Here is a 21144-nt window from a genome sequence, read left to right as displayed (position 1 = left end):
CGTTTTTGACACAGAGATAGACAACTTTAATTCTAGACTATAACTGAGACACAATAAACACAGCAGGATCATTTGCCCAATCACATTGAACACATTGCTATTATTTCACAGTGCAGTAAAAATAGGCTTATAATGAAAACATAACACATGGACTTGATGATTTTAATGGCTGCAATTGTTTATTTTCTAACTGATAATCAACATTTCATGTCTGTGGGTGTGTATTAAATGACATGGCACAAGTGAAACACCAAGCCTACATCATTTTAGCTGTAATGTCCCATGAGTGAAACACCACACCTACATCATTTTAGCTGTAACTGTATACTTTAGAACTGGGTTGAGTAAATCCAACCCTATGGTATATCATATAGAGATGTCTCTACTGGGAGGAAGAACAGTGTACAAAAAAACTGTCAAACTTTATTTACAGTGAAAGTAGAGACTTAAAAACACTTATTCATGTAAATCAGAAATTTAGTATGGTATTTGGGTTTTTTATTTTAACATTTCCAGAGCAAGTATATCCTTAAACTTTTGTCTGCCCTGAGTGTTCTTTAAAAAAATCATGCCTATTCCCTGGATCATCAAATTGTTGAATTCTAATAATTGTCTAAAAAAATGAATCTACGGTTCCTACACTGGATATAAAATACTTACTCTTTATAAGGTTGTAAAGCTGTAGAAATGTTTATTGGCCTTACCTACCCACTTGAGTTATAATAGTTAATTCTTAAGGTCTAATTACAATGGGAATGTTCCATGCTACAGGTATGGCAGCTTGTGTTCAGAGGGACTGATAAGTAAGATTTACTGAGGTGGTGGCATTCCAAAGTTAAAAGCTGTAGGCACGGACGTCTCTTTGAACTGATAGCCACCAACTTTTTGGATCTTTCTAGATTCTGTGAAGGAAGATGGAAAGAAAAAGATTATAGCAATGCAACCAAATAAATAAACAGCTTATGATACTACCAAACCAGAGTGACTATAGAGTTTCATTTAGGTGACCTGTTCTTTACTACCAAACCAGAGTGACTATAGAGTTTCATTTAGGTGACATGTTCTTTACTACCAAACCAGAGTGACTATAGAGTTTCGTTTAGGTGACGTGTTCTTTACTACCAAACCAGCGTGACTATACAGTTTCATTTAGGTGACATGTTCTTTACTACCAAACCAGAGTGACTATAGAGTTTCATTACGGCGTCACAATTTTTTCATGTCTCGCACATTTTTCGTTCTGAATTACACAAACAAAACGCAGATACAGACACATTTAATATGTTACATTTTATCTCACTATGAATAAAAATAACTTTGTGTTCCTTTTCGCTCATCTGAGTGATGTGGCTTGGTGTACTCAGGGAGATAAAATGGTACATTTTATGTAAATGTGTGTGTGTGTGTGTGTGTGTGTGTGTGTGTGTGCCTGCACGCTGGGTCAGTGTGTGTATATTGTTTATGTTACTCATCAGAAAAAAAATTGTGTGCCACGTTATTGAACTTTTCTATACCTACATCACCAAGTTAATGATATTTACTCCAGATTCTCCAAAATAACAATTCTGATTTGGATCAAATGCAGCTCTCTCACCTCTCTTGTAGTTACATTGTTTAAATGTCAGTTTAAATGTCAGTTTAGTTGATACATTTACAAAACACCTCAATAATTGTCTTACCTTATTGGAAGGGATCTTGCCATTGTAATTTTGGTTTGTCTCTCCCATACAACTTGCGAAAAACACTAAAAAAATATAACATACCTGCTAAAGCTCTCCTCTGTTCAGCTAATTTCAAAATTTCTTGAACTTGTAAGTTTTGATCGGGTGTTAAACCACGTGTCAATGCATCGTACCAGCTAGGATCCTGAATCTGTAAACCTGTTAAAGCAAAACATACAATTTCCATATGTGAAATCCTGTATAGCACAGCGCCCTCTAGTGATGGTTGCTATGTGCAGCAGCTGACGCTTCCACCTGATAATAGATAACAGAACTTAAAAAAATAAGTGTTTTGTATCAAAGTATCTACTGGTGAGAAATGTCAAAACTAATATGGTGAGGTTGTGCCACTCATATTTTCCTTGGTTGAACGAAGAAAAATATTGGGAATACCATCTAAAGATCCTTCATTACAAAACCAAGACTAGGTGGCATAGTAGAGAACCCCAGTTGTGAGAGTCTTGGTAATGAAGACTAGGTTAACATCAGACACATAAACTGAAGAATAGGGTGTTTGCTACGATTAGCAACACACACAATCAAGCAACTCAAGTAGACATTACAGGATACGAATGAATCACTTACCTTGTAAAACCTCTTTAAATATCATATACTCATCGATAGGACAGTCATCATCGTCTAGTGGTGTGTTGTAACTTTCCAAGGCTGTTTCTTCATAACCATCCTCATCATCTTCTCCTAATTTATCACCAGCCTAGTTTAAATCAGAACAGTTTGTTAAGTAAAGATAGAAATCCATGTACACATTCTATAACCAGACACTACATGTATTATACATATACATTTACATAATTGGAATAACACTCTTGTTACAGAACACTCTCAATACGACATTTTGTTTGAGGCTGTGTACACTCGAGTATGTGTATCTGGCTATATATACATATACACACATATGAATGTAAGTGTCTCGCTGGAGAGAACAGTGCTCGATGCAAATATTGTAGCAGAGCATTATAGACTTAATTCAAAATAAGGATGTAATAAGTCGTTACACAAAGTTTTATGCTTCGAGCAATCAGATGGGGAGTTGTGTGATGATCACTCGTAGCGTGAAACTCTGAGTAGAGACTTATCACATCCTTATTTTGAATTAAGTCTATATATAGATAGATAGATATATTTGTACACTACTACCCGTTCATGAAGTCACTTACATAAGTATAACAAAAGCATAGGGAATGAATGAGACAGTCCGAATTAATAAATGCAATCCGACATTTCAAATAAAAATTCTTTATCAAGGAATTCAAGGCACGACATAATAGGTCAACACCTTACTATATCTGAATGTTATGGCATAGGACGACAACAGCGCAAGATTGACAGTTATACGTGTGAAAAGATCGAAATTCACACACACCAAAAAAGAACTCTAGTACTCACGCCTGATATATAGAATAAGCGTAGTTAGATAGTGGGAAATATATTCATACATACATAAATATATACAAATGCGAACCAAACACAGCACAGTAACTGTATATTTTTGTGTACACACAGCTGTTATGGAACCACCTGACTGTGCACACACCTTAGCACTGTACCACAGTCGCGTATGGGCTGGTGTTCCATTCCAGAATATTACCGTTCAGGAATGGAGTATTGGCTTACACGCGACTGTGAACTGTATACACATTTAATGAATCTACTCGCCCATGCATACACTTATGATCCTTTTGGTGAAACGAACCGCAGTGTAAATCCATAATGTAATAACATTTTCATCCAGAGACTTGTTAAATTTGAAGTGAATTCAATGGTAACAAATATTCCTTAGTTTCAGGTATTTATTCATTTAAATAATCCCTTACCCTTTTAGCCAATAATTCTAAATACTCCTTGGAGTTCTCATCTATTTCATCTTCATCACTTTCTAAGACTTCCTCATATTCGTCCTCATCATCATCGTCGTCGTCATCCTCATCATCACTTTCTTCAAGTTGTGCTCTACCTGTAACCATAGCAACATACACTGCTGTAACCATAGCAACACACACTATGACAAACAATTTCAACAAAATCTAATAAAGTTACCCGACATTTGCAACCTGTGATCATTGCCTTTGTCAAGGGATAGGTTTGAGACAAGAGTACCACTTTGACTGACTGTCAACAGACCAATACCCCCACCCTATGATTCACCTGACCATCTCTTTCCAGGGATAGTACGAGACAGTGCATCACTTTGACTGACTGTGTACAGACCCCCACACCCACCCTGTGATTCACCTGACCATCATCTCTTTCCAGGTGTAGTATGAGACAGGGTACCACTTCGACTGTCTACAGACCCCCATACCCACCCTGTGATTCACCTGACCATCATCTCTTTCCAGGTGTAGTATGAGACAGACGATCACTGTCTCCAACCCTTGAGAAGACATCAGGTAGCTTAGGGTCAAAGGTGAAACATAATTTCGATGCAACACATTTACAAAGACTCAAGGAATGGTGTGATCAAATGAGATTTTTTGTACCGTGGGATCGTTTTTTGAATTTTTTCAGTACAAAATAGAGCTAATTATCAAAGTTATTTGTAACTATTATTTCATACTTACTCTCATATGCTCTGTTAAGTCCTTTGAATATAAGTAACAAAGCAGGCAGGAATTGAGAAGCAAATGTATTGACACTTTCTGGTCTTGCAGGTACACTCATCAATGTACATAAACCTAAGGCACATATTTTACGATCATGTAATCTGAAGAAAAAATACGAATAAAATTATTATGACGAGACATCAGTGAGAAGTTGAGAATTTACGATCAAGTAATCTGAAGAAAAAGCAAGAATATAATTATGATGACGAGACATCAGTGAAAAGTTGAGAATTTGCGATCATGTAATCTGAAGAAAAAATATGAATAAAATTATTGACGAGACATCAGTGAAAAGTTGAGAATTTACAATCATGTAATCTGAAGAAAAAATATGAATAAAATTATCATGAGACATCAGTGAAAAGTTGAGAATTTACGATCATGTACTCTGAAGAAAAAATACGAATCAAATTATTACGAGACATCATTGAACATTTTTCACTTCTAAAAACACTAATAAGATGCAATGATTTATATAAATGATATGTAATGGATTCCTCTATTGTTTCTTATAGCTTACATTGTCACAACTTTTGAATTTTCTACATCAGGTCAGAAAAGACTCTTAGATGAACTAAACAAGTAGTGAATTTACATGCTTTTACCAGACTACATGCACTATACTTCAAAGGATCCCTAAGACCAACATAAGAGTTGAAGGCCTTCTGAGGTGAACACATTGAGACGGCACCTTTGGTTAGTGGCTGTAATTTTCATATTACATCTATCAACACTGAAGTTCTACTTTTGGAATGTGTACATAAAGTGTACGAAAAAGACGTTAAAAAAAAGCTCAATATTCACTGTTGAAATGATAGTAATCTCACCCGTACAAGCAACAACCATTGAGCTTATAAAGCTATTTTCCAAATATATCGAATGTTATACTGTTGAATGCTGTGTTCCATCCCTAGAAGTGCTTACTATAGGCAGTTCTCTATGGTATACAAGAGCACTTCCAGACTGATTACTGTATGGCGCCCTCTACGGCATACAAAGGTACTTGCAAGTTATTTTCTCAGAAGCACGCTAACTATATAGCACCCTCTACGGCACAAATAGGTAAATGCAGGTTACTTACCCTAAGAAGCAGTCGGTATCATGAAACCATTGTTTTAGGAATTGCTGCGTGATTGACTGGTCGGAATTTGGTAACCTCATTTTTTCTAATATTTCTAGGAGTAATAACGGATTATAATAGAGTGCTGCTATGACAACCTGTAGACACATGGTACGGAGTTCACTTGTTTTCACTTCTCTTGTTAGCCTTTCTAAAACTAATTCTACAAAAGACGGAATCACCTAGAAGACAAAGAGAAAAATAACTTGATTTTAATTTTTTTAGAGCTCCCCCCTTCGTAATTTTAGTTTTTTAATTGAAATTGTTCTGATTTATCTTCCATAGAATCTATTTAAGGATATCAGTACAAAGGAATGTAATACAAAGTAATTTTATATTCTTCCCAGAGCAATTGTAGTCTGTAAAATACATCTGTGCCTTGTGATCAGTTTATGACTCACTGTTTTAGAAGCCAGAAGATAGACTTGTTTATTTAAGTCTCTCTGTTGCCACTAGTTACGATCATGAGATGCACAGGACACATGATATGAAGTACATATCATTGTTAGTACTCATATTCAACTTAGTGCTCACCTGGTCTATAACGCCCCTGTATTGTATGAGGATAACTTCTAATAACTTTGCAGCATGGCACTCGGCGTCTTCTCCTGCATCACCTTTGAATACCTGTATATCAATAAATGCAACAAATGACAAGAACTTTACCTTTTTGGTCAAGATTCATTGATGTGTTCACTCCTGGAATCACTTACTACTCTGGCAATTGATGTCTCGGTTTGCACAAACTGACAATAATGTTACGATAGCCAGATTGAGGGCAGTTTATTATGATGATGTCATAAAGTGATGTAACCATGGAGATGGCAAGGTAGTTGGCAATTTTTCTATAATCACTTCACAGAATGATGCGATTATGGAGAATGCTCCCAAAGATCTTAGGGGACATGTTATTCTCCAACATCTATGACTACTGAACGACCATACAGTTGAAGCCTGCTACTTGGAGGAAGCCTGGCTATTTATCTAATTACAGTCTTCAGATATTCTATGTAATAAACATCCATAGAACCATTACAGCTCTTTTCCCCAAACCGAGTCAAAGCAATTAAATGAACTATCAAGATCAGTGAGCCATGATGACGAGGTTTCATGTTGAGATAAAGATAACACACAAACATCACCTACACTGTGTGGGCTCTGTATTTAGTTAATGATATAAACAGTAACAGCATGCATACTCCAAAGGGATTGACTGTGATGTATTATCTGTATTTCTTACTACTAAATCCAAAAAGGACATTTATAAAATACTCTCATACGCCAAGAAAATGACTGTTTAATAATTCAAAGTATAACTACTTACCCTTTTACAGATGTTGTAGATAACTTCAATATGTTTAGCATCAGCTATGAATGCCTGTGGATCTACTATGATGTAATTGTGAAGTGCTGGCATCATTTCTGTAAGTAGAAAATAGTGTGAGAGAAACGGGATATGGTTCGGTAAAGAAAACTTGAATATGACTTCAACGTCTTGCATTCTGACAGCAATTTTGACATGCAATTATTGCATACTAACATGGTTACTTCACACGCTATGCAAATAACAACCAAATATGGAATTTGTTCACTACCAAGGGAAGGAAATGTACCGAGAGATCCCTAAATATGGGGAAGCCTTTGTTTTACATAATAACAATGAAAAGAATGACTACCAAATATGGAAATCAAAGATATGTCCAAATATGGCCTTGAATAAAAAAATGTCCAAATATGGGAAATGAAGTTGTTACATAGTATATGGAATGTTTCAATTTTTCTCTAAATACGGCAATGAAACAAATGTATACCATATATGGAAATCTAAGATGGCCATATATGGTAATGTATCAAGACATGCCCAAATATGGGAAGTCAAAAATCATATCATAAAACTTACAGGTAATGATTATTTTAGGCCCCAACATGTTGAATCCTTTACTTTTTCAGATGTTACTTTTTCAGATTTTAACTATATGTTGCCTCCCTTTGATTATATCATTCTACTTTGAATTCTCTTTTTACTTACCAAGGAAGTAATCAAAGCCATCCTTTTGGAACATATCATAGACCATAAAGAAGACTTGCCAAAGATGTTGTGAGATATGACTACAGGTTAAACTGAATACTAATGACAATACTTCTTCATAGAAATCTGGAAAACAACGACAAAAGTGAATTAATTTTATGGTCATCGAACTGTTTGTTTTTTGTTTTTTCAATTTCCTCATAAAACAAGTCTGACTTTAAGTTGGTGTTATTATTCTGCATTCCATCCAGACATTTCCTTCTCAAAAAGAAGTGCAGTCAATTATACCATGCATGAGCCAGGTTCAGCAAAAAACATGGAATATATACTCTGGTCGTTCAATGCCATGACAACGTGCGTTTATGTCATGACAACGCATGTCTATGTCATTGGTTCTGTTGTGTTTGAAATGAGTCAAAATACTTAAATATCCATTACTTTCCCTGATTTTCTTTGAATATTATTGCCGATTGTATAATTATATTATTCCCCAATATTTTTCTTCATTCAACTGGAAAATACTTGTGTTCTAAGGGTTGCCACTACTGGTCTAGTAACTCGTAGTGACAAAGACCCCTTAGGTTACTCATATTTTCCTTGGACGAACAAATAACATCTAAATGTACACAGTCGATATATTCTAACATCTACACGTGTTCAAATATTTGCATACAATCAGGTGTACATTGTCACTTCTTGGAAATCATACATACATGAATATCAAATCACTGTCTTCAGGATCTTTGTGTATCAAACAAAAACAAACAATCAAAAACAAACAAACAAAAACAAACAAACAACATCTTGTATGTGAATGAAAGACTTGCCAGATAATACTACCAAATTAACCCTGATCGCAAATGATGGTAATAACTAAGTGCTTTTTTCTTCACATAAAACATGAAAAGTCTTATTTATTTTGAATTCCAATAGATTTATTTGGTAAATGGGCATTTCATTGAACCTTTACTATTTTTTCATATCAACAATGTGACTGACAACTGTGAACACATAAATATACCAAGACAAGTCTCGGTAGCAAATATTCTAAAATCGTGAAAAACACGACTACTTACCCATGACATTTTGTTGTAAAATGGTTCCTATAACACTGAGTACTATTCCTTCTATCTGCATCATTATCTAAAGATATAATAAAGCATTGATATTAATATTATTCAATTAATTACATCATTGTGTTCAATTTACACAATAAGTTGCACATTAATTGATTAGTATTCTCTTACAAACTAATGTCAAGTAAAAATTTAGATAAAAAAAATCTTTATTGCTGAAATATTTTCATACATTATGACAAACAGAAAACTAAATTGCTAAACCAAATGTTTGTAACTTGAATGAAGTGTTAATCATGATAATGACAAAATGTGAATTATTCCCTGAGTGAGTGTTCAATTAAGTTGAAAACACTGTACTTTCAAAATTTGAATCTGTCCTTGTTGAACATTATTATTAGAAATCAAACAGGATTAACCGAAGTTTGGTGCAATGACACTTTACGAGGTTGTTGTTGTTGCTAAACAGCATACTTGATTTACCAAGCAGATGGATAGTTTGGTCAAATCACGGAGGCAAGTAGAACACACTTGTACCTTCTTGGTCAAATTGAGAGATGTTACAATCCAGATATGCAAATCCTACCTCCATGGTCAAAGTGAGAGACCTTACAAACCAGCTATGCTAATTTTACCTCTTTCTGATCCTCCATGACAGTTAGAATAGTTTCTATAGTATTCAGTATACCCATGGCTGTAATGGCCTTGTCGTCTGTTTGATCTTCTGCATCTATCACCTGATTAAAGGTCATGGCCTGAAATCAGAAATAATGTATTAGAGGGTCACCTGACTAAAGGTCATGACCTGAAATCAGAAATAATGTATTAGCAGGTCAGCTGACCATAGATTCTTACTGAAGGGGTAATGGTAGTACATGCAATGGCTAATTTGAAGAATTTTGTCCAAAACTTTACTGAAGAATGCATTTGTATCAACATTAATAACTTGGACTCCTGTCCACCAGTGCTGGCCAAAAAACTGAGATCCCTGCTTGACACATTACCTGGTTAACATTTGACTTTGTGGAAACAGGACCTGCCTGTCATTTGCACTTGAACTATCAAGTTCAAGATGTTTGCATTAATAAACCTGTAGAATCCACACACAAAAACTCTTGGAAGTGACATAATTGTTACAGACTACCATGGATATGTGGATAACTTTGAACGATTAACTAATTCTTGAAGTTAACTATTCCTAATAGTTTTCTTAGGATCCCCAAAAGTTAAAAAAAGTCTTTAATTCTTGGTACTTGCGATAGCATTTGACCTCATGCAAAAGGGTCAAAATAGAACAAGGAGGTTGACTTATTTTATAATGTTTGTTATTTTTATGATGTGCCTATGCAGCAATATTCTATTTCAGATACCGACTATTTGCATCATGAATAATGCTGAATTCTTACCAGATGTTGTGTGATTTCCACTGCTATAGGGATGATATCTGAATCATAGGTACAGATCAGTTTCTGCATGACATTTGTTAAATCATCATTTTCTGTCTCTCTGATGACGTACAGTAACTCTGCAAAAAATGTTGAATTTCGAGTAAGTAAATTTGAGTGAAATTATTGTTGTATAGAAATTATGTCTGAAACATTCACTAAATTATATTGTCTAAAACAGACAAATCAACTTTACCGCTGTCTCAGGTGTTAATGAAATCATGCTACAGAAGTGGTGATGGAAATTAAGACACAAATTAGTGGTACTTCTACATGGCTAATGTGACTTCGGACTTCAATCAACAACATGTAATATATCTATGGATATGTATGCGTATATATACCTGTGTAGTATGTATGCTTATGTGTGGGTATATGTATGTGTCAATGTGTGCGTGTGCATGCAAGTACATGCAATATGTCTGTCTAGGTATGTATGTATGTATGTATGTATGTGTGTGTGTGTGTGTGTGTGTGTGTGTGTGTGGGTAGGTAGGTAGGTAGGTAGGTAGGTAGGTAGGTAGGTAGGTAGGTATGTCTGTATGTATGTATGTATGTATGTATGTATGTATGTATGTATATATGTATGTATATATGTATGTATGCCTGCATGTCTGTCTGTCTGTATCTATGTATGCACGTACGTTACCACAGGTAGGGAGGTATATGTACAGTAGGTACGGTAGGTAGTAGATAGATGGGTAGGTAGGTACATATGTACGTAGTGCTAGATGTTACCTACCTGTAATAATATTCTTGACATGTGCATGTAAATGATCCTTAGCTTCTTCTTGGTTGGTAATTAACATCTGTAATGCAATTGCTGCTTCTACTTTCACAGGCATTTCTTTCTCTTCACAGAGACACTTCCTACTTAGTTCTAAAGCCATTATCAAGTTTTTCTTGTCTTTGAAGTTAATCTCACTAAAATAGTGTAATACCCAGTTTGCCTGAAAAGATAGAGAAAATTGATTTATTCCACTATCAGTAGAAATCAGTGCAATCTATATACTATGAAGTCTTACTATAACTTTGTGCATTCTGTATACATTCTTGACAAAGAGTGAGATCTCTTGTATGTTGCCATCTTGATATTTCTCTAATTTGCATGAGGTCAAAGTTCGCTATACAGCAAACCAAATATCTGCTTGCCTCATGTGATTGTTGATTAGTAAAGTTCACATTGAGATTAAGTGTATAATTACATGCAAACTGACTCTGTAGGCGCCCTTGGTTTCTATATAATCAACATAATTATACACTAAAATTACAATTTTGAGAGTTCATTGAAAATCAACGGAATCAAATATGTTCAGTTTATCATAAACCACTGTCCTCTTTTAAGACATCACTAACTTAAATTTATTTCCAAATTGCCTTTCACTGCAGAAAAAAAAATGTCAATGATTTATAATAATGGGTGAGAGGCAAGTGAAATCCATGTATATGTCTCAAAGTTAACACCAAGCAACAAAAGAAGAAATACATAATGTAATTAATTGTGACAATAATGATGCTGGGCTCAAACAAATGCATGCTGGGTAATAAGGGGGGGGGGGGGGGGGGGTTGATACATACCCTAGCTCTCATGTATCCTAATTCACTTTTGAATTCCGGGAAAACATATAAAGCAAGGAGTAATTCCATTTGATCTTTATACTTCTTTTTCTGTAAAAAGACAAAATACAAGATTAGAAATTAATGAATGAAACCAGTAGTCTGGTAATACCGGGTAAGACCCAATTCTGTGCTCGGACGTTTGCCAAACAAAAGCCAATGACGGTACACCTCTGGTAAGCAAAATATCAGTTTCTACATATCGAGAGCTTATCTTCAACAGAACATGTCTATCATATAGAGAGCCTACTTTCAACAGAATATCAGTGTCTATCATATAGAGAGCCTACCTTCAACAGAATATCAGTGTCTATCATATAGAGCCCACCTTCAACAGAATATCAGTGTCTATCATATAGAGAGCCTACCTTCAACAGAATATCAGTGTCTATCATATAGAGCCCACCTTCAACAGAATATCAGTGTATATCATATAGAGAACCTACCTTCAACAGAATATCAGTGTCCATGTATAGAGAGAGCCTACCTTCAACAGAATATCAGTGTCCATGTATAGAGAGAGCCTACCTTCAACAGAATATCAGTGTCTATCATATAGAGAACCTACCTTCAACAGAATATCAGTGTCTATCATATAGAGAACCTACCTTCAACAGAATATCAGTGTCTATCATATAGAGAACCTACCTTCAACAGAATATCAGTGTCTATCATATAGAGAACCTACCTTCAACAGAATATCAGTGTCTATCATATAGAGAACCTACTGTCAACAGAATATCAGTGTCTATCATAGAGAGCCTACCTTCAACAGAATATCAGTGTATATCATATAGAGAACCTACCTTCAACAGAATATCAGTGTCCATGTATAGAGAGAGCCCACCTTCAACAGAATATCAGTGTCTATCATATAGAGAACCTACTGTCAACAGAATATCAGTGTCTATCATATAGAGAACCTACCTTCAACAGAATATCAGTGTCTATCATATAGAGAACCTACTGTCAACAGAATATCAGTGTCTATCATAGAGAGCCTACCTTCAACAGAATATCAGTGTATATCATATAGAGAGCCTACCTTCAACAGAATATCAGTGTCTATCATATAGAGAACCTACTGTCAACAGAATATCAGTGTCTATCATATAGAGAACCTACTGTCAACAGAATATCAGTGTCTATCATAGAGAGCCTACCTTCAACAGAATATCAGTGTCTATCATATAGAGAACCTACTGTCAACAGAATATCAGTGTCTATCATATAGAGAACCTACTGTCAACAGAATATCAGTGTCTATCATAGAGAGCCTACCTTCAACAGAATATCAGTGTCCATGTATAGAGAGCCTATCTTCAACAGAATATCAGTGTCTATCATATAGAGAACCTACCTTCAACAGAATATCAGTGTATATCATATAGAGAGCCTACCTTGAACAGAATATCAGTGTCTATCATATAGAGAACCTACCTGCAACAGAATATGTCTATCATATAGAGAACCTACCTTCAACAGAATATCAGTGTCTATCATATAGAGAACCTACCTTCAACAGAATATCAGTGTATATCATATAGAGAGCCTACCTTGAACAGAATATCAGTGTCTATCATATAGAGAACCTACCTGCAACAGAATATGTCTATCATATAGAGAACCTACCTTCAACAGAATATCAGTGTCTATCATATAGAGAACCTACCTTCAACAGAATATCAGCAAGAGTTCCTATCATGTGGAGAGAACCATCTTTCTTCCGGGGATTAATATCTTTCGTTGTCAGCACATCTCTGCAGAAGCCAATGGTCATCTCTAGCATCTGTTTCCGACTTTTAACAACAGTATGCAGTAGTGTCTGTGCAGCTGTGACTGGAGATATGAAATCTTCAAACACATCTGAAGAGAGTAAAATAAAGAAATTCTTTGTAAGGTTTCAAAAGAAGCAACATTTCTTATCGCATGCCTCAATATACACAATGCTATTGTTCTGCTGTGATCAAAAAACGAGTCAAAACATTCAAATTAGCCATTACTTTCCCAAAATTTTCTTTGATATTACTGGAGCTGGTATAAGTACATTATTCTCAAATAATTTTAGTTGAGTTTGACAATGAGATGACAATGAAGGCCATCACATTATTTTTAGTCTAATGAAACTGGGAAAAAACTTTCTGAAGATTTCAAGTCATCCTTACCAAACTTTAACCTAATATATTCATAAGGATCATCTTCCCACATTTCAGCGTCTTCATCTTTGTAACACATTAACGGGAAAAGGATCTCCTTCAGAATCACACCCATATGAGGTTTGATGACTTTCCAGGATAATGCATGGCTAACACTGTAAAGGAAAATAACAAGGAATTCATGGAATGAAAGACTCTGCAGTGCAACAAACAAGATTTAGTAATGTTAATATCTTTGTAGCCAACACTTTCAAGGAAAATGAAAAATACATCCAGTGAATAACTTCAATTCTTCTTTCAGAATGCCAATGGATCTATGCATGTAGTGCTGTTGCTATTAGTGTTGACAGCTCTTACATGTACATGGCTAATACAGTCAGTGTTGACAGAATTCAGAGTCTGTTGGAGAACTGAAATGGTAAGTACTTACCGAGTGTTGACATAGCTCAAAGTTTGTTGGAGAACTGAAATGGTAAGTACTTACCCAGTGTTGACATAGTTCAAAGTTTGTTGGAGAATTGAAATGGTAAGTACTTACCCAGTGTTGACATAGTTCAAAGTTTGTTGGAGAACTCTAGATGAGAGGAACATTCCCTGCCTGTATTGATCTAACATCTTCAGTAAAACATGTAAAATTTCATCTGGGTGGAGAGTTGGAGAGAGTAAAAGTTTTAATGAAAATACAACATTTTATGGGGTGATACTCGTAAATTCTATACTAATTAATCTTAATATTTTCACTCTTTTCCATTAATCATGAAAGATGTATTCAATGTGTGTTTAGTAGAAAACTGCCTAATGATAGTTACATGGGAAGTAGATAAAACCAGTTTAAACCAGATAAAACTAGTTTAAACTGGTTAAAACCGGATAAAACTAGTTTAAAAACTGGTTAAAACTAGTTTTACTGGTTAAAACCAAATAAAACTAGTTTAAACTGGTTAGAACAGGATAAAACTAGTTTAAACTGGTGAAAACCAGATAAAACTAGTTTAAACTGGTTAAAACCAGATAAAACTAGTTTAAGGTTAAACAAAATCAATGCTACAAAAGACAATTTGCCAGAACAGGGTAATACATTTAAATGGAAGAAGTCGTCACAGCTTTACAATTGGGCACCTGATAGGATTTAGGATGCTATGTGAATGATTGGATCCTTGTTCACAGATTTTGAAATGGATCTTATACTCCCCAAGGAGTTGAGGAAGTATGAAATATCACAGCATCATAAGAAATTCATTCAAAAGTAAAGCATTTTGAGCAGAGATAAAAGCACAATGTAGAACATTTCATAATTATTCTAACCTGAAAGGACATTAGATTTTGAGTTCCACTTACTTGAGAAAGCCTTAAGATACCACTCTGCAAACTGTTCATACTCCTTACTGACTGTGGTTGGACTTCCATACCTACAAAGTGCATATAAACACTTATTGTTGGTAAGGGCTACATTATTTTCCATTATTTAGTCGACTACTGAAATTATCAATTAGTCAGTAGATCATATCACAATAATTTCCTCTGAAAAAACATTGTTTTGAAAGATGTTCATTCAGAAATGTAAAATGGCAAAGATCATTTACATTTTATACTCACCTTTTTCCCTATATACGAATAAAATATAGACTATTTTAAAATCTAAAAAAAAAACACCTATTACATGTATTCTTCGAAAGACATTAAAATACTATAAAGAGTTAGTTTTTATGCCTGGTTTCCAAACAATTATGCATCATTTTTACTTTATGTTGGAACAGTTTTTGCACCAAAATTCTTTTTACCTTGTATCATTCTGAACAGTATGTGTAATATATTTATCCGCATCATTACCTTTCAAATACTCTGGCTAGTATATGCATTGCCCATTTCTTACACTTCCACCAAATAAGTTCAGGCCGGTCTTCTTCATCAACCTGTTGACATTCCTGGGGATCAATAAATGAAGTTTTGTTAATAAATCACATGATAGATTTTCCAGTGTATAGTTCCAGAGTTTCCAGGTTTTACATAATCTTGATTACATTTTAATGATATATCTGTATCACCATGGTAACCACCATCACTATATGCCACAATGACAGCTTAGTTTGTCGGTTTAAGAGTCTCATAGACACAAGCTTTGCCTGAAAGTCCAGTTCAATTTGATGCATACAAATACAAAATTATTATCATTATACCACACTCAAGCCAAGTTATTGTCTTTGAACAGAAAATATGGATTATATACCCTGGTTGTTCTATGTCATGACAACCTATGTCTACATCACTGGTTTGCAGTGCTTGAAATAGGAGTCAAAACATTCCACAATGCCATTATTTTTTCCAATTTTTCATGAATTATGCTTGAGGAGGTATAATTATATTATTTCCCAATAATTTACTTCATTCAGCTGGAAAATATGAGTGAGTTAAAGGGTTGTCACAACCCATCTATCATCTCATAGTGACCAGGCTCCTTAGGTCACCCATATTTTCCTTGGTTAGATGATGAAAAATATTGGGGAATAATATCCAGATTTCAACTTTATTTCATGATAAACATGACTGGAAAGTCACCCCCCACCCACCCCCTCCCATTACATAAAACACCCTATACATGTAACATTGTATGTGAAGTGTATAGCATTCAATGGCATTCATTAATGATCAAGACAACACAAGCACAAATAACTTTAAAACTAGTGAGATAAGTACTTACATCGGGTACAGGTCTTTCAATTATTACACGTACAACTTTCATCCAGCCAATGAACACTTCCTTAGTGATAAGCTCCAGAGGTAGATTATACTGAAATACAAGAAAATAATATTGTTACATATGTACATGTAACATTAGATTATGGATTACTTGTATCTACACATTAGTGGTATTTGCTCAATTTTTACCCTAATATAACACCTTAGGTTTAATATGCCGTCTCTTCTGATTGGTCATAAATTAGCAATTCAACATGATGGTCCTTCAGTCAACCAATAACAAAACTTCTAACAGACAGCTACACTTACCTGGACAAGAGCAAAGAAAATTTTGAGAATTTGTTTCTGCATGAGAACAGACAACTCTGAAGCATCGGGTAATAGCTGTTGACATCGCTGATGAATCAATGGCAAAATAAGCTGCATGGCAGCATTCAGTGGCCCTCGCTCTTCAGGCTTTTTATATCTACATACCAAAAATAGGATCATTAATTGAAGAACATGTGGATATTAATTGAAGAACATGTGATCTCTAGAATGCCATCTGCAGAAAATAGGTGCATCATCCAATCCTATGTTCTTGCATTAGTGACATCCCATCAGTGTGTCCTCTAAAGCCAATCTGACTTTACACAGTTTCTGGTGATGTGCCCAAATTTGGTGTTCCCCTATCTCTTAGTCTTACTATGTGGTGACCAGTGTGCCCTCTAAGCCAATTTGATGTGGCACTGACACACACAATATCTAGTGATGCACCAAAATTTGGAGTTCCCCTATCTCTTACTGTGTGGTGACTCACAAGAAATGCAAGTTTTTATCATTTTGACACACAACAAAAATTGGCTATCATTAGAGGGCACACTGCAACCCATATACAGCTTTACATTCATGTCTTCGTAAGCATAGATTTTCATTACTTTCATAGACGACAAGATATGTCATGTTGTTCAGTCCTATCAGGCTTCTTAACTGCAAAGTGTTGGCTGATAGTGTGACACGAATGTCTATAGACAGACTAACTTTCAAATGTGCTTATTTTGAATATATAATTAGCCATTTTTCCAATACACTTTAAATGACAATACTCTACATGACTGTTGAGAGTGTATATTTCAAAGTTTCATTCATCCACATGCACACATCATAGCAATGCCTCCAGACAAGATTTTAAAAGTAAATGACCTTCCATATCAGTTCAAAGGTCAATAACTGCTGCAATCAGTTCACAGGTCAATGACCCCGATATTGTTTCAAGGGTGAATAAACTTCCACAACTAACATTAGACTAAATCAAAATAGAAGTTATCTTTGAAGTCGATCAGTACACAAACTTATGAAAACAAGTCTTCATAGCAGACAATTTCCCCCTAGATGAGAAAAGGGGTATACTGTATATCTAGGATTGTAATGATTAAAACAGCATTAATGTGTGTTTTTCACTTGAAAAAAAATTACCATAAACTAATAAATTGCACAAAAACAGGAAACTTGTAATATGTAAATATTATTGTACTTATGGGAAGTGATTAGTCAATAACACTGCAGCACTGGTAATCACTACATTATAACCAACCATCAAGTCTCTACATGCGTCTTTTGCTTTCCCACATATTAAGGTGCCATTATACATGTATAGTTTGATAACTTGCATTAACTTGTGATTACAAGTGATTATGTTTATCCAGAATATTTACAAATCACTTCCTGTATGTATGTATGTATGTATGTATGTATGTATGTATGTATGTATGTATGTATGTATGTATGTATGTATGTATGTATGTATGTATATGTATGTATGTATGTATGTATGTATGTATGTGTGTGTGTATGTGTGTATGTGTGTATGTATGTATGTATGTATGTATGTATGTATGCATGCATGCATGCGTGTGTGTGTATTGTATGTATGTATGTATGTATGTATGTATGTATGTGTGTGTATTGTATGTATGTATGTATGTATGTATGTATATATGTATGTGTGTGTGCGTTTGTATGTATGTATGTATGTATGTATGTATGTATGTATGTATGTATGTATGTATGTATGTATGTGTGTGTGTGCATACGTTATGTATGTATGTTATGTATGTATGTATGTATGTTATGTATGTATGTATGTACATTATATGTACGTACGTACGTATGTACGTACGTACGTACAAACTCATTCCACACTTTCTAGCACATTTTTCAACTTTTAGCAATTTATTCAAATTTGATGTATTCATGCAAAGTTTATATACTTACTCAAAATTTTTGACCAATTGATAGATAGCAACCAGTGCACCATACCATGCACCTGAGTTATCAGATTGTATATAGAGAACCACTTTATCTACAATACCAGTCCATCGCCCAGGGTAGTCAGACTTCAAGATTTGGTATAAACACACTCCGAGTTGTACTCTGTGAGTGAAATAAGCAATTTACAGTTATAGGTACAGTTGTCATAAGTAGTCACAGCCAAGATTTGGTATAACACAGAGATGTACTCTCTGAAATACAAAATGTAAGCAATAACATTTAGGCACTACAATTGCTGGGTAGTCACATTCTAAGATTTGGTAGAACACAAAGACGTACTCTGTGAAATAAATTACAGGCACAATTGCCCTGGGTAGTCCGACTATATATTAGAAATAAACACACTCCAAGTTTGTACTCTGTGAATTACAGTTATTAAAGTCATGTTATAGACAGTTGTTCTGGGAGATCAGACTTAAACATTTGGCATAAACATACATGTACTTCTAGTTATACAACATAAAACTGACAGAATACAGAGATATATGATTACAATTTACTCTGTGTCAAGGGATGACTTACATTATTAATCGTGAAGTCAAATCATTACGTTTTTTAAAAAAAAACACTTTTGTTTAGAACACCATTATAAGGAAATCATATCAAAATTGTTTGGACAAAATTCTTGTTTTATGTAAGTTTTTGGCATATATCAGCTTCATTTTAGACTGGAATTAAAGAAATGTTACTTCCTAATAAAGTAATATTATTATAACTATGAAAACGTTCATATAAATTGGTTCCCAAAATTATTTAAAACTCATCTCCAGTCATGAAAGGGTTAATATGTGTGGATGGGGACCAACAATTTGTTACAAATAGCCAACATTAATTCCCCCACATGGCCTAAAAAGTTTTTTTTGGTTCCAGTTACCCGAACCCACCTAGTTTTTCACTGACGACCCTAAACTTTTTTTTTATGTATTCAAGAAAAATATAATAAAATCAACAGAAATTGTGAAGTCTCATGAGAAATAGTGGTTACGGAAACTGACATCAACTTAAAAAGACAATATAAAACTGTTCTTCCAATCTGTTATGACTGTACATCTGATGAGAAGAAACCAATAACACAGAGACCATATGGAAAACAGCAGAAAACATAACTACCTGAACTAGACACATGCACAGAAAAAAAAATCAACAAAAAAAATCTACCTACTCCACCTATTCTAAAATTAAGCATAATTGCAACCACACAACTTTGTTTTAGCCCTAAGGGTCAATATTGCTTAACCCTTTCATGACTAGAGACGAGTTTTAAATAATATGGGGACCCAATTTATATGAATATTTTCATAATTACAATAATATTAATTTATTAGGAAGTAACATATCTTTAATTCCAGTCTAAAATGAAGTTGATATATGCCAAAAACTTACATAAAACAAGAATTTTGTTCAAACAATTTTGGCGGGAATGTTTTCAGTATTGAAGGGGTTAAATAAAGTTACCTAATCAATTCTGGTGTCCCAATCATTGCCTCTATCAGGTTATCTCTGATTGCCTGTCTGTCTTGATCATGGATACTAAATGGTACAGCACCACCCACTTCTTCTGCCTCTCGTTCATTCCAAAACTGACTAACCATATTTTTCAAGTAAATGACACCTGTGAATATAAAGAGTACCAAATATTTGAGTTACAACACAAGTCATGATTAGAATCACTGAACTAGGAGTTAGGAATTTGGGATCATTACAAGTAGGGTTTAGGGATAAATCATTAAATGTAAGTAAGAGTTTGGGATTTGGGATACATTGGGGTTAGGGATTTGGGAGGAGTTATGTGTTATGGATAAGCAAGAGTTAGGGATTTGTGACAAGTAGGGATTACAGACAGGTAACCGTAAGAGTTGGGGATTTGGGACAAGTTGGTATTAGGGAGTTGGGATAAGTAAGAGTTAAGGGTTTGGGATAGGTACGAGAAGGGGTAAGGGATACATGTAAGTACATGTAAGAGTTGGGGATTTGGGATAAGGTGGGGTTAGGAATAGGTAAGGTTTGGGATTTGGGATAAGTAGATGTTATGGATAGGCAAGGGTAATGTTTGGGGATTTGGGAAGGGTGAGTTAGGGATTAGGGATAACTAAGGGTTAGAAATTTAGGACATGCAAGGAAAAGGAATAAAATGCTTGTGGATTTGGGATACATAGGAGCTACATGCATTAATTAAATTAAAACTATGATCTCATCACAGAGAACCCATTGTTAGTGTTTCAAAAGAAATGAATGAAAAAATTACTATTGCTAGCATTCAACACTGTACTGTGCACAAATAAATGCTGAATGTGTTGCTTGATTTGGTTATTCTGTATTTCCTACTGTTGAATTTGACTACTATTGCAC

The 21144-nt window shown here is 34.7% G+C and overlaps 1 protein-coding gene across 1 annotated transcript in view; it reads right to left on the bottom strand.

The window, feature by feature from the left end:
- The window catches only part of LOC144448670 (importin-7-like), a 29506-nt gene that overhangs the window by 1528 nt on the left and 6834 nt on the right, over positions 1 to 21144 (bottom strand). Inside the window, exons 3-25 of the mRNA XM_078138948.1 lie at positions 20251 to 20407; positions 18739 to 18897; positions 16795 to 16951; positions 16487 to 16576; positions 15619 to 15713; positions 15127 to 15197; positions 14327 to 14429; positions 13798 to 13943; positions 13305 to 13498; positions 11594 to 11683; positions 10758 to 10965; positions 9977 to 10095; positions 9206 to 9325; positions 8571 to 8637; positions 7495 to 7620; positions 6790 to 6887; positions 6000 to 6092; positions 5427 to 5647; positions 4304 to 4446; positions 3557 to 3696; positions 2307 to 2436; positions 1764 to 1880; positions 1 to 902 (exon numbers count right to left, since the gene is read on the bottom strand). The exon at positions 1 to 902 is cut by the window's left edge and continues 1528 nt beyond it. Coding sequence (XP_077995074.1) covers positions 811 to 902; positions 1764 to 1880; positions 2307 to 2436; positions 3557 to 3696; positions 4304 to 4446; positions 5427 to 5647; positions 6000 to 6092; positions 6790 to 6887; positions 7495 to 7620; positions 8571 to 8637; positions 9206 to 9325; positions 9977 to 10095; positions 10758 to 10965; positions 11594 to 11683; positions 13305 to 13498; positions 13798 to 13943; positions 14327 to 14429; positions 15127 to 15197; positions 15619 to 15713; positions 16487 to 16576; positions 16795 to 16951; positions 18739 to 18897; positions 20251 to 20407 — 2936 coding nt within the window. The 3' untranslated portion in view covers positions 1 to 810. The remainder of the gene's footprint in view (positions 903 to 1763; positions 1881 to 2306; positions 2437 to 3556; positions 3697 to 4303; positions 4447 to 5426; positions 5648 to 5999; positions 6093 to 6789; positions 6888 to 7494; positions 7621 to 8570; positions 8638 to 9205; positions 9326 to 9976; positions 10096 to 10757; positions 10966 to 11593; positions 11684 to 13304; positions 13499 to 13797; positions 13944 to 14326; positions 14430 to 15126; positions 15198 to 15618; positions 15714 to 16486; positions 16577 to 16794; positions 16952 to 18738; positions 18898 to 20250; positions 20408 to 21144) is intronic.

This window comes from Glandiceps talaboti, chromosome 17 (genome assembly GCF_964340395.1).
Source record: "Glandiceps talaboti chromosome 17, keGlaTala1.1, whole genome shotgun sequence".
Classification (NCBI taxonomy): Eukaryota; Metazoa; Hemichordata; class Enteropneusta; family Spengelidae; genus Glandiceps; species Glandiceps talaboti.
Note: the sequence above shows the minus strand (reverse complement) of the source record. Positions and strands in the feature narration are given on the sequence as shown.